Source organism: Mustela nigripes, chromosome 16, assembly GCF_022355385.1.
Source record: "Mustela nigripes isolate SB6536 chromosome 16, MUSNIG.SB6536, whole genome shotgun sequence".
Classification (NCBI taxonomy): Eukaryota; Metazoa; Chordata; class Mammalia; order Carnivora; family Mustelidae; genus Mustela; species Mustela nigripes.
Window position 1 is genome coordinate 42,740,096 of NC_081572.1, and position 14,200 is coordinate 42,754,295.

General features: G+C 37.7%; 1 protein-coding gene across 3 annotated transcripts in view; it reads right to left on the reverse strand.

The window, feature by feature from the left end:
• Positions 1-14,200, reverse strand: part of SSH2 (slingshot protein phosphatase 2) — a 251,232-nt gene that overhangs the window by 34,766 nt on the left and 202,266 nt on the right. For all 3 annotated transcript variants that reach the window (XM_059380665.1, XM_059380663.1, XM_059380664.1), the window contains 5 exons: positions 10,624-10,692; positions 9,774-9,839; positions 5,770-5,964; positions 2,173-2,266; positions 1,908-2,036 (listed from right to left, as the gene is read on the reverse strand). In XM_059380665.1, the coding sequence (XP_059236648.1) occupies positions 1,908-2,036; positions 2,173-2,266; positions 5,770-5,964; positions 9,774-9,839; positions 10,624-10,692 (553 nt within the window). The remainder of the gene's footprint in view (positions 1-1,907; positions 2,037-2,172; positions 2,267-5,769; positions 5,965-9,773; positions 9,840-10,623; positions 10,693-14,200) is intronic.

The window sequence follows — 14,200 nt, forward strand, 5'->3', positions numbered from 1 at the left end:
AGAGTACCACTAAAATTTCTCTCTATGTTCTAAATTATATCATTTCAGGAAAAACAAAGAAGGTAGTTCTTGAGGGGGGTGGTACCAGAGACATAGGGAAGTAATTAAAATTAAACAGATTGAACAGTCTGACAGTAACTGTATTTAATATTCATCATGTCCACATCTTTTTGGTGTTAAAATACAAGCTAATGCAAACGTGACTTCCGAGTTTATAGCTCTGATCATTTTCTAACATGAGCTATTTTTGGCTACAGGCACTTGCCCTTCATAAAAATTAGTCATGTTACACAGACACAGTTGGGGGCAGGGTCCATATGAATGAGTGACTCATAAGTTTTCTATAGATAACACAAAAAATTCTTTCCAACAATACACCAGCAGGGAATACTTGAACCCTCATGAAGGTAGACGCAAAAGACAACGAAGCCAAGTGCTTTACAAATGGAAAGGTCAATGATAGTTTTGCATTATGATCTACACCCAGAAACGGCAAAACACATTGGTGAAGTTAAAGTAATGGAAAAAAAGTTCCCTTTCCAGCTCACGGCTTTTCATGAGTAATTTCATAGCTATAGAGCGCTATGAATCACTGTGCAAGTACACATACTTGAGACTGTCACAAAGTTAATTCAGGGCACAAGCCTTCAATGGCATGAAATCTGACTGCCTGGTGATACAAACTCTTGAATATTCAGGGGTAAGATGATCCAATTTAGTCAGTTCCTGTGTATTTATTCCTCTTGTTTCCTGTTTCTCAGCTTCTTATCATTTCACAAATGTCCTCACCAGAGAAAGGAAGCGAAATTCAAACCAATCAATTTATTTCCTTGTTAGCATTTTTGGTTCAAGTGTGTGGGAAGTGGAAGCAAAACAAAGTTCTGACATTCCCACTGATTTTAATTATCCTTTTTAACCTTATTCCCACTACCATGTACAGATGGAAACTAAAAAAGTCTTTAATATTTGGGAGAAAAATGGGATTTTAGAAGCTTTCCTAATCCATTAGTTAGAAAGGTGTCCCTGGGCTAATTTCAGGTCACTGAATGTTCGGAAACCATGAAGAACAATTTTAAGTCACTGAAATTTTAGCAAACACAAAAATATTTGGGGGACTCAAAATGTAGCTAGCTATAAAGTTCCAAATGTTTAAAAGTCCAACAGTCTCTCAGTCATAAGTAGTTCCTACCTCCTCTACTCAGATATATAAGACTTAAGGCAAATTTGGCAAATCTGAAAGAATGACCTCAAAGTATCATTCTATTTGTATACACTGTATACAATTATTGCGGAGGTGCCTAGGTGGCTCAGTGGGTTAAGGCTCTGCCTTCGGATTGGGGTCATGATCTCAGGGTCCTGAAATGGAGCTCTGCATTGAGCTCTCTGCTCAGCAGGGAGCCTGTTTCCTCCTTTCTCTCTGCCTGCCTCTCTGCCTACTTGTAATCTCTGTTTGTCAAATAAATAAATAAAATCTTAAAAAAAAACAAACTATTGTGAACTGGTCTGTATTTGACTTTTGACTGTCATGAAGAACAGATGAGATATTTAACAATCCATGGTGAAGGGGAAGGACCTGATTTGTAGCATTTGCCTACTTCCTTGGTGTAAATTTTCCCACTAGTCAATTTTAATCTACCAGCTTGACATCACCAAATGAGGAATAGGGAAGATAGGAGCAGAAGCACACCATTATCTAACATTTCCACCATATAATACATGTGAATAACCTAAGAGCACAGATAACAGTTAAATGTAGTAAAAAATTAGGAAGTGATGAGGTTTGAATACTTACTACCTTTGTTTTTAAGTTACATTTAATTTTAAATATACTAAAATTTAACAGTTGCTCCTCCAGAGCTGGTATGGACTAGATTCGGCACAGCACTGTGAGTGGCTCTTAGACTTACCAAGAAAACGTGCTCAAAAATCTGGGTAGGGCTATCCATTTGACCAAGGATCACTATCATTTCATTATCTATAAATTCCTTGAATTCTCGTAAGTTGCACACCATTTGCATTTCCAACTCAGTTCGTATCTGAAACAAGGAGGACATGTTTTACTAATCTCTGAAAAGTATCTCTGTGCTTTCAATCACTCACTATTTCTAACCCCATACCTACTGTTATTCCACACTCCTAGCCTTGAAACAAGGAGAACTCAAGGTCTCTTACCTCTTTGGATGTGATATTCTCCAAATCCCTCTGCATCATTATCTCCCTTAATTTGGTTTTAATTAATCTCTCTGTTCGCTCACGTTCAGTTGGTCTGAGGAGAGAAATGGTGATTTTTCTTAGGCAGGAATTTGACTAGGCTAATTCATGTGCCATTTGATTATGCTTCCAAATTGGCAGACCTTCCCTCTATTACTCTCAAACATTGATATTCTGGGGGCATGGCAAAAAAAGCAAAAGCAAAAGAAAAAGAAAAAAAATACTTAAAAAAGTTTCTTTTCACAATGCATAGAATGTCAATGTGTAGAAATTATTACTTGAAGAGGATGTACATGTCTAAAATCCTTTAAAATATATCCACATGCATCTATGAAGGAATAAAGACAAAAAGCTATACTACTGTGTATACCACTTTAACGCAGAATCACAGCCATACTGTTTCATCAAGTATCCCTGACTACCACTCGTGGAGCTAGAATACCAAGCTGAGTAGAACAGTGGTATAACCCACTGATGGAACTACGTCTTCAGCAGCTTAATATGCCACTGAATGCTGACCATTTATTACTATCATTCTAGGAGACAGGAAAGACAAAAGAACGATTTCTGCCTTCTTCATTGAGGCAAATTCACTCCAAAATGGGTTTTTAAGGATTAACTACCCAGAGTACTTTCATCTAAAATGTGTTTCTTTTCATAAAAGCTCTCATAACATCTCTGTGAAACTGTTATCCCCATTTTACAGATAAAGGAAATAAACAGCTGAAAGGTTAAATGACATGCCAAAGATCACATACACTGGCAGGAGAACCAGCATTCTCAGCCCAGCCTAACACTCTACCTGCAGGATTATGTTGCTTCCCTTAATCTTCTAACTCTTAAAAATAAAATTACCCTTGGAACTTTAATAGAAATTAAACTATGAAGTCAACTCTCCAATTACTAGAAAGGTATTGGTTCATTGTAACTGGATGCTTCTCTCTAAAAGCACTATTTCATATTATGCAGAATTTGAGTGAGGCTGACAAAAAGGACTTTCTGTCTCATCTTTCCCTCTTACCTACTCAAGAAAGGTATCTGCTCTGCACCTCCTTATTTGGAGATGGAAATGGACTAAGCCTTCAGGCATCCTGCCTGCCCTTGCTGCCTACCGCCTTATCACTGGCTGCAAAAATAGCTTCAGTAATCTCCAAAGATGGCTGCTCTGACCTCACAACCTTCGGGCTCCCCACCACTTGGGCTCATAGTTTCTCATGAGCCCTGTAGAATACAGATAACGCCTGTGCCTTTTCCCTATCTGCCAAGGCATCCCTGTCTTGACAGGATCTTAATCATGCTCCTCACCATTTTTCCTAGACATAGCTAGTGACAGAAAGTGATACATATCGTTCTTCCAATAAAAAATACTGATAGAAACAAATTTTACCACCCATGTGCATGAGTTAGATTTCCTAGTTAGCAATCTTTCTCTTAATCTTTCACAATACTTCTCTGGGACAGAGTAGTTTGGGAGCAGACACACCTGGGTTTTAATCAGTCCTGCTACTTCCCAGTGGTATGACCCTGAACAAATTTCTTCCCTTCTCTGAGTGGGTTTCCCTTTCTATAAAATTAGGATAAAAATCACATCGCCTCATAATAATCATATCTGCCTCATGAGGTTCTTATGAGGATTAAATGAGGTATCATGTATGAAATGCTTGACATAATATTTGACATACATTGGAGGCACTATACATGTATGTTCCCTCTTCCCCTTCCTTGTATTTCAAAATACAAACTTTATTTGCAGTAGAGTACTTAAATCCATTTTGGCACACATTGTCCCTGTATGCTCAGCATTGTGTTTTAGGCTTTTCTAGTCAATTTAGGGAGGAGGAAGAAATGGAAAAAACATTACAATACAAATACACTTTCTTGCTCAATTTCACTAGACAAAAGTCCGGAAAATATGTAAAAACACAAAGAAAAACAAAATCATTGAAAATCCCTGCATCAGAGATTATCATTTTATGATATTATTATTTTATGATAATATTATAATATTATGACCTATAGCTTTTCAGTTTTTCTGTGACAGACATTTGGTTAGTAAATGTATCTTAAAATCCGGGTTATATGGTACATACTAAGAGGTAACATTTAATGAGCTTCTACTATGCGCCAGGGACTACTCTTTACATCACTCTTTTTGCTTGGGGATAGAGACAGATTATAGCCAATTTTCTTTCCTTTTCTTTCTTTCTGATGTAATATCCAAATTTTCTTTATCAAAATCATGAGAAATGAAAAGAAGGGTTTTCTCTGTCTCATGTAAATCTGTTTTAGAATGTCCATTTTTGAGCCAGATGAGACACTCATTTCTTTGATACCCATCAACCATCTATAAAGCATGAACTCAGTAACATTTTCCAAGATTCTGAAAGCCAGACTAATCCTTATCTTTTACTGTGGGATCTTCAAAGGACTAAGGGCTAATGAAAAGGAGGTCTTAGTATCAGTAACACCCCATGCAAAAAGCTTCCACTGCTTTTTTGCTTGCTCTCTTCACACAATTCTTGGAAATTTCACCTTTTTCAGTAAAAATAAGTTTACACTATTATCCAAACTAAGCATTTTCTTAAAACAAAACAAAACAAAACAAAAACCCAAAAAAACGAAACCAAAAAAACCCGTGAACTGTTCTGGTATCCATTTAGGAATCTGAAGGTGAAGGTCTGTATGGTCAGATAGTAAGTAGCTACTCTTCTTTCCCATCTATAGAGTACCTTGGAAGTGTAGAAAGATCAATTCAGGGAGAAATAAACATCCTGATTAATTTCGAAAATAGTCACATAAATTTCAACACATAGACCTAAAAAGGAAAAAACATCAACTCCACCTCAGGCCTTTATCCAACTCACAGTGAGATTTAATAAAATCTCACTGACAAAGACCCAAAAAGGCAATGGTGGGGCTGAGTCAAAGACTTGAATTATAAATTATTTTTTAAAAATATGTGAATAGAAATCAGTTTAAAATTAGCATAGTATCTATCCTAGACAGTCTTTTAAATTGACTGGAAACATCTTGTTTAATTATTGGAAACATCCCTTTAAAAGTTTCTCTATATGTCAGGGTGCTTGGCTGGCTTAGTCAGTAGAGCATGTGACCCTTGATCTTGGGGTCCTAACTTTGAGCCCCACATTGGGTGTAGTGATTACTTAAAAATAGAATTTTAAAATGAAACAAAACAAAAAAGCTTCTGTGTCATTAATTTGCTTACCAAATGCTTCTTTCACAGATAATGCAAAGGCAGAATTCAGCCTAACTCCCTTTAAACTCAAATGTCAAATTGGTGGAATCTGAATGGGATTTTATGGTATAGCAATTCTTTACTATGGAGATTCCGTTGTGCCCAGGAGTGAAACTCCTTAGGCCTTTGCAGACAACAGAAAGAATAGGGTTCTTTGTGTGGCAGATGTGTAGTATAGACATTGACTAATATCACTGGATAAGATTAATTCTCCAAGAGAGAGATTAGGGAGGAACATGTTGCTTACAACCTCCTAGGATATAACAGAGAACACTTCAGTGATCCTGAGTTAGCTGACTTACATGTCTGTGAAGAGAGCTGGAGAGTCAGGCCGGTGGGACTGCACATCCTGCATAGCATTCCATTCATTGACTGATGACTGATCTGAGTTGATGTGGCTCTCGTAATAACTCACCCAAGTGAGAAACAGGCTGCCTGGGTAGTAGTTATGCATTCTGGCCACTTCACAAGCCTTGTGTAAACTCTGTAGTGCAGACCTGAAAGATACGCTTGGAAATGAGCACTGTAGAACTGGAGACATCAAAAAGCCAATAATCCATGTGTACCCAAAACTCTTTCAATTTTTAAATCTTAGAGAATTTGGCCTCTGGAGAATCTATTCCCTGGAATTTAAGGTTCTCTGATTCTGATTATATTACCTATTCATAGCAATTGGCTAGACACTTCTTGCTGATGCATTATTAGGGACGGGGGTAGACAGTGGCAGGAGAACTGACAACCCACTAGTGAAAAATAGGTCTGGGTACCTCTGGAGCTCATGATTTTGTAGTTGAAACCATGCTGTGGGTATGTTGTATCACTACAGAACTAAAGATCTCAACCATTTACTATATAAATATTTGTTTCCCTTGACACAGAATCATCTTACAGTGTATATTTCCTATGATTCTTAGAGGGTCCACAAAGATCACGTAGATAGATGTCCCTAAGCCTTGAGGACATGTCCTTTCATGCCCCAAAAGTACTAATCTAATGACATTTATCATTCTTGCTGCTTTAGTCTCCCAGTCTCCTTAAACCATTTATTCATACACTTGAGCCACTTTCTAAGAATAGCTCTGGTTATACTAATTAAATCTCTGACCATGAACTCAGGAACCCAAGAAGGGTAAACAAAACTGAAAGTACCCCCATCCCCCCCCCTTTTTTTGCTTTTCTTTTTTTCTATTTGAGAAGAACCTTTTTAGTTATATACTTGGGAAAAGCTAAAGCCAGAAATGTTAGGAAATTAGTTACATAAGAGCAAGGATCATTCTACATTTTGTTTATGGATGTATCTCAAGTGCCTATTAAGAATGCCTAGTTCATAGTTGGAGCACAGTCACTATTTGTTAAATGAAATGTCTTCTTAGCTAAAAGTTAAAGTCTCTCTCCTACAGGAAGAGGATATTATGAGAGAATTCCATTTACAATCCATTTACATCTTTCTTTGAAAAATACCGTTTAATTCCCGCCCTACAGTAACAAAGGTGATCCATACTAACTTTAGGAAATTTAGGGACCTTAAGTAAAAGGCAGAAATATTCTATAGTCTGACCATTGAGAAATAACTACTGTTAAAGTTTTAGTAGAGATTTTCCCAGTCTTTTTGTTTATGCATAGATCTTAATAAAGATATGACCATATTCTACATATACATTTTATTTCTTTCTTAAAAAGATTTATTTATTGGGGCGCCTGGGTGGCTCAGTGGGTTAAAGCCTCTGCCTTCGGCTCAGGTCATGATCCCAGGGTCCTGGGATCGAGCCCCGAATTGGGATCTCTGCTCAGCAGGGAGCCTGCTTCCTGCTCTCTCTCTCTGCCTGTCTCTCTGCCTACTTGTGATCTCCATCTGTCAAATAAATAAATAAAATCTTAAAAAAAAAAAAGCTTTTTAAATTTATTTTAGAGAGCGAGAGCAGGGCAGTGGCAGAGGGAGAGAGAGACTCTCAAGCAGACTCCCCACTGGGTGCGGAGACTGACACAGGACTTGATCTCACAACCCTGAGATCATGACCTGAGCCAAAATCAAGAGTTGGACGCCCAAACAACTAAGCTATCCTGGTCTCCCTCTACATACATTTTAAACTTGATTTTAGTTTACATCTTCTTGTCAACATCTATATCAATATTCTTCAACTAGATTGTTTTAACAGTTCCATAATTTAACTAATTCCTGTTTTTCAGATATTTAAATTGTTCTCCATTTTTTGCTATTATTACAACACTGACAAACATTCTTATAGTTAAAAATTCTGCACATATCCACAATTATTACCTTAGGATAAATTCTCAGAACTAAAATTACTGGGTCAAAAGGGCATGCAAAATGGTAAAGCATATTGGCAAATTATTCTCAAGAAAGGTTGTTCCAGTTTATTCTACCACCAACTGCAAATGACAACGTCTGTTCCTTGAGTCCTTGTCAACCCCGTATAATGTAAATTAAAACATAAGATAATTAGCAATCTGATAATGGAAAAACATTTCAGTCCATTTCTATCAGGGAAACATTTTTCCTTAAGAAAAAAAACAAAGTTGCAGATTCTTTTAAGATGCCTTCTATTACTCAAAGTGAACTAAATTCTCAGAGAAGTTTATCAAATTCTCAGAGAATTCTCTGTGAATTTCAGTTTCATTACATAGATTTAAAGGTAAGGTCCAGCTAAGTGCAATGTAGAGGATAGTCAATGCATGTTGTCTTCAGCCGGGAAAACTGCTTCAAAAGCATATGCCACATGTGTCTGGGGCAAGATCCCTAAAATACACTCAAGGCTTAGCTACCTCAGATACTTCAGCTGCATACAGGAGTTGGAGGCTATAGTAACTACCTTCCTGTGAAGGAAACACCTGGTCTAAATGCCACTTTGATCCATAGATCATCTTTTTTCCTGTGACTTTAAGTTCACTGCTTTCCAGATGGTACCCCCCCAAAGTTTATTCTGAATTAGCTAAGCTAACAGAAGTAGGACTAGTCAGTTTGCTTTGGAACATCAAAGATTGAACCAGTTTATTACTTGAATCTTCCTTCATTGTCTTAAGAATTAAGAAGATGCTTTGTACTCTTCCTCAAAATGTAACAGAAAACACTGTCATTTATGGGACTTAGGCTGTTTGGTTTTACTTGGTACCTGGGAATAGACATGTCAGTTACCTTTAAAGGAGCCTTAGTCAAGGAAGGTAAAAGTTTTCCATGAGAAAACTTTTATTTATCTGTGGAATGTGCCCTAAATCTAAAAATCTGGTTTAAACACATGACCTGTAACTCTTCCCACCTCAATTACTGTATGAAATGGTAAGATTCTTAAGTTCAGTTGACTCTGTTTTATGAGGCACCCACCTCAAGCCTATCAAGGCTATTATTCAAGGGCAAATGAGCTCCCTGAAGTCTCTTTTTCAGGCTCCTTTATTCCTGTTTGGCTTTTGTTCTGTCCATTTTGCTCCTCATGAGGACTTCTACTACAGAACAGGCAACTGAATGAGAAACTGAAATTCAAATCCTTAATTCAGGGATAGACTCTGAATCTTAGAGTCACACCATTCCCCAGTTATATTAAATCATTTTTCTAGATAATTTAGAGTAAGAGAGTAAGAGTCTATTCTGCCTAAATGGAAAAGATGCTCTCAGGCCTGGTATATAACCTCTCCAAAACTTTAGCTTTCTCATCACTGATAAGGAGCTAATAATATTATTTTGAGGGAATTGGTGTAATGATTAGATATAATCCATGTAATGCACAATATCTGACACATAGTTAAGTAGCCACAAAGTGTTAGCACACCAGCTCATGATTATTAATATCTACAATGTTTAGGCTTTATTTGCATTATGCAGTCTTGCAAACAGTCATTAGCAATTTTAACGGAAACTTATCTATCAATAATATCCCTGATTACCCTAAGAAATTGAACACTAATGTACTGTAGTAGTGTAATGTTCTAGATTTGGCTCTAGACTGGGGCTACCTTAGTCCATGTGTCCCTATAAAATTGTTCCAGCCAGCAATTGATTCATTAATATCTTCCAGAGTCTAAGAACACCTCTGAATCTCACTTGTTCACCAAGGCTTAAGGTCTTCCACTATGATAATTTGAAATAATTTGAACTCCCAGGACATCTTTAACTATGAAGGCCACACAAACAGATCACACAAACTCTTAAAAATATAAACAGGTCATACAGCATTTTCATAGAGAACTGTACTATTTCAAATACTACTACTACTCACAAAATATTGCCCCAATAATATATTTAAAACTTTCATAGGAAAAAAACCTTTCATAGAGACATTAAAAGTCCTCTTACCACATTGCCTGTACAGATACAGGTTTGAATATGTGCACTCTGTTATCCGTTGATACACTGAACCCACTAAGGAAAAAAAAAAAAAAAGAATGAGATAAAAAATCCACAAATGAGAGTAGGTTACTTCAGTTCTGAGTTTTCAAGGTTATTTCTCAGACTAGCAACTGCTGGCTCAATAGAAGAAATCATCAGACACTTCAAGCAGAAGTTAAGAGAATAGGGCTTGACTGAAAAGCTTCAACAAATTGTCTGATTTTATCTACCAAGCAAAATGAATGGATTCCTACACTGGAGTTAGGGAATTATATAGTTTCCCAGCTGTAGTTGCAGACAAACTGTTCTGCTATATATTTCTGTTTGGAAGTCTTGTGGGTTCTTAGCAAACCTGACCCTGGTTTTATAAACTGGAGCAAACATCTTGGTCTCTTGGGGACACATTCTAAAAACACCAGGAGGTGGGGGTGGAGGGTCACTGGAAGGAATTGGCACAAGAAAGGGGTTATACTGTAGGCTGACAGCTGGCAGAGGCGGCACGAGGTTATTTGAAACAGAACATATCATCCTCTGGGAGAGCACTGCAACAGTCCCACATGCTCAGATTAAAGAGTGAGCCAACAAACTAGTTTTTCTTTGTCTGGATTCTTACCGTAGTCAGCCTAGAAGAAGAGAAGTGAGAGGCCCTGGCAAGTTGTATTTTTAACTCCACTTTACAAAACAAGACTCACTGAGTTGCTGACATGACAGTTTACTTGGGCACAATGGGCCTCCCACTGAGCTTAATGAATGGGCACTAAGATGGAACCCCACCCTTTGGCCTTTTATAAGGAGAATAAAAAGGGAAAGCTCTTACCCATCACCATCCAAATGAATTAGGGTATCACTCCAGAGGGGCAGGACTAAGCCCATGGTACAAGTGCTACTGCAAGAGAAGAAATAGTCCAAAGGTTAATTCCTGCTATTGTAGGAAGCAGTTTTTGATTAACTCTTTTAGCACAAAGAAAAAGCCCTAAACTTTAAATTCTGGCATGTTAGAATGAAGGAATTTCTATCATATAACTATCAGTCTAATGCATGTGCTCTGTAGCTGTATCAGACAGGTGGTTAGTCAGGTCCTTATGCAATTAATAAAGAAAACTTACTGACTGAGCTCCTTGTATTGCTATCTCAAAAATGGCCACTGTCTAAAAAATCCAGGTGATTGCTACTGACTTGTGATTGGCAGGTTTCACCCCAAAGTCACAGCATCCTACTCAACTCCAAAAATAATTTCTAATGCCAAGAACTATTGCTGGTTGCTGAAGACCTCTGAGGTTTATGTATATTTATTGAACACCAATTGGGAAATAGTGTCTCTATCACATCACCCCTCTGGACTACTGTAATCTACCCCAGACCCCTGCCACTTTCTCTCCTTAAGGCTGCCATTGACCATTTTCTCTTTCCACTCAGTCTTCCAGGCTCTGACACCCTCTCCTTGCCAATGTATCCAGAAAAGCAGCATTGTATAGTAGAAGGAACCTCAGACATGGGAGGTACAACAGCAAAGTATGATTGAGTGCACAGGCTCTGGAATCAGATGGGCTCTGGAACCTGGGTTCGGGCACTAACTATATAATTTTAGGCAAAGTATTTAATTGCTTTGTGCTCCAGTTTCCCTATCTATAAACCGAATAAAGGGGCGCCTGAATGGCTCAGTGGGTTGAAGCCTCTGCCTTCAGCTCAGGTTGTGATCCCAGGGTTCTGGGATCAAGACCCGCATCAGGCTCTCTCTGCTCAGCGGGGAGCCTGCTTCCTCCTCTCTCTCTGCCTGTCTTAAAAAAAAAAAAAAAAAAAAAAGTCTTAAAACTGAATAAGGGGCTCTTGGGTGGCACAGTTGTTTAGCCTCTGCCTTCAGCTCAGGTTATGATCCTAGGGTCCTGGGATCAAGACCCGCATCAGGCTCCCTCTGGGCAGGAAGTCTGCTTCTTTCTCTCCCACTCTCCCTGCTTGTGTTCCCTCTCTGGCTGTATCTCTCTGTCAAATAAATAAAACCTTTAAAAAAAATACTATCTTGACTGGAATGTTTCTGAAGATTAAATTACGTAACACAGTAAGAAATGTATATAACAGAACCAGACATATAATAACTACCACTTATTGGGCAGTTATACTTCGTCAAAATATCTGGATTTGATCCTCTTCACTATTTCAATTCCTTTTGAAAAGTTATTTCCCTCTCTCATCCTTAATTTCTTCATCTTAAAACGCAGTTAACAAAACCACTTTCATAGGGATATCATAAATATTTTAAAGTGAAACAATACATATGAATGTGTTGTCATTTAAAACAAATGTTGAATATGAATTTTTAGTGAATGAGTGCTCTACTACAACTAGAACTGACTTGGGGAACGGGGAGGGGGAAGGACATCATGAAAATGCATTGAAAACAGCACGAGGCGGGTGCCTGGGTGGCTCAGTGGATTAAGGTGCTGCTCAGGTCATGATCCCAGGGTCCTGGGATTCAGCCCCGCATCAGGCTCTCTGCTCTGAGGGAAGCCTCTGCCTGCCTCTCGCCAACTTGTGATCTCTGTCTGTCAAATAAATAAATAAAATAAATCTTTAAAAAAAAAAAGAAAGATAAGAAAACAGCATGAGGAATATCAAGCTTTTGCTACTAGAGTCACTGCAGGGCTAAGGAAGGCTGTTCCCTAGGTGGGCTGTGTCTAATGCTTTGCACTGTACTCGCAGGCCTGTGTTACTCAACATCGAACACTGTGTGTTCCACCAGAGAGTCCAGAACTCAAGAGAATCAAATCAAGATTGCAACACGTTATCCACATTGGAAGGCTGGGCCTGAATTCCAGATGCAGAGTTATCATGCAAGAATCCAAGAGGAAGGAAGACAGCTCCACCACTATTTTTGTTGAGTACATGAGGTAAGCACAAGGAAAACTTGTTTCGAAGATGGCTTCCCAAAATGGAGTTGGGTTATTTTCAGAGTAGTTCCTTTTTCTTCCTTTCCTTTCTTTCTTTCTTTTTTTTAAAGTGTGTGCTTAGCCAGGTTCCTAGCAACAAGTATCGTTTGGGTATAAATATGAAGGGTTTATAGCCTGGTGACGAATCTTGAAATTAAGTAACTACAGAAGAGAATACAGACGGTCCAAAAGAATGTGATCTGTGAGCTTGTGATCAGATCCCAGTTCAAGCTGACAAGTGACAGCAATATACAGGAACCATACATCACATGTTCAGCTTATACTCAGGTCAGGCTTCTTTACATTGAGTAGCTTTTTCACACAACAGGAAAAAGAGGCCTGAATTAGGCACAACCTATAATTTTTATCTAATTTACCTTGAGCTTCTTGAGATTTTTCTCCTTTAAAGTATAGGTACTTATTTTAGTAGAGACTCATCCCAGACAACAAATATTTATTGAGCACCTATACGTACCAGACATTTCAAGGTGTTGGGGGTACAAAGAAAAATTATAAAGCACCACCACAAAAATATTATTTTATGATTTGAAATATATTCAGTGCAATTTGTGCAGTGAAATATATTCAGTGCAATACCAAGGTTACATTGTATATTTAAAAATTTATTACTCAAAATATAACATAATACTAAAAAATTATTATTGAAATATAACACAATACTTAAAAATACTATAAAAAGGCTAAATGAACTTATGTATCATATCTTGATAACTATTTGGGAAGAAACGTCATAAACAATCTGGGTTCTACTTTGGCTTAGTACTGTTTTGAAACATCAACTTTTTATATTCTCAGATATAAAATGATACAAACTCCTTCAAAAACAGTTGAGCTAGAAATGATACTAGATTATGTGAGTGCCAGTATTCTGGTGAGGGCAGCACTTTTCTTAACTGTCCAAGGAGCTCATTCACAGAAGATCGATGGGAATTCATAATACCAAGTTCACCAAACAGAATGGAAACTAGTTTCTATAGCTTTTCACATCACATTTTTGTCTTCCATAAAATAAAATTTTCAGGACCATTACCGAAGACAGAAACAGTTCACTGAGGATAAATTATGATACATAAGTTCATTTAGTAAACATTCTTTATGATTTCTGGGAATGTTTACAACAAAGTGAAAGAGATAAGAGTACACATCTGATTTCTTCTACACTGGGTCAGAAGAATCTGAAGTTGTTGCTTTGTATCTCTAGGGGAAGGCTCAAGTGAAGTTTCCAAGCAGTCCCTGTTCCTGTTTTATGGGGTTTCCAAGGGAGGGGTCAGGAAAAACCAAAGGAAATAGGATATAGAGTAGCACTGTCCAACTGAACTTTCTGCAATGATGGAAATGTTCTATATATGTACTGTCCATTAATATAGCCATGAGTCCCATATAGCTAGAGTACTTGAAATGTGGTTAGTTGTGATTGAGGAACTGAAATTTAAATTTTGTTTAATTTCA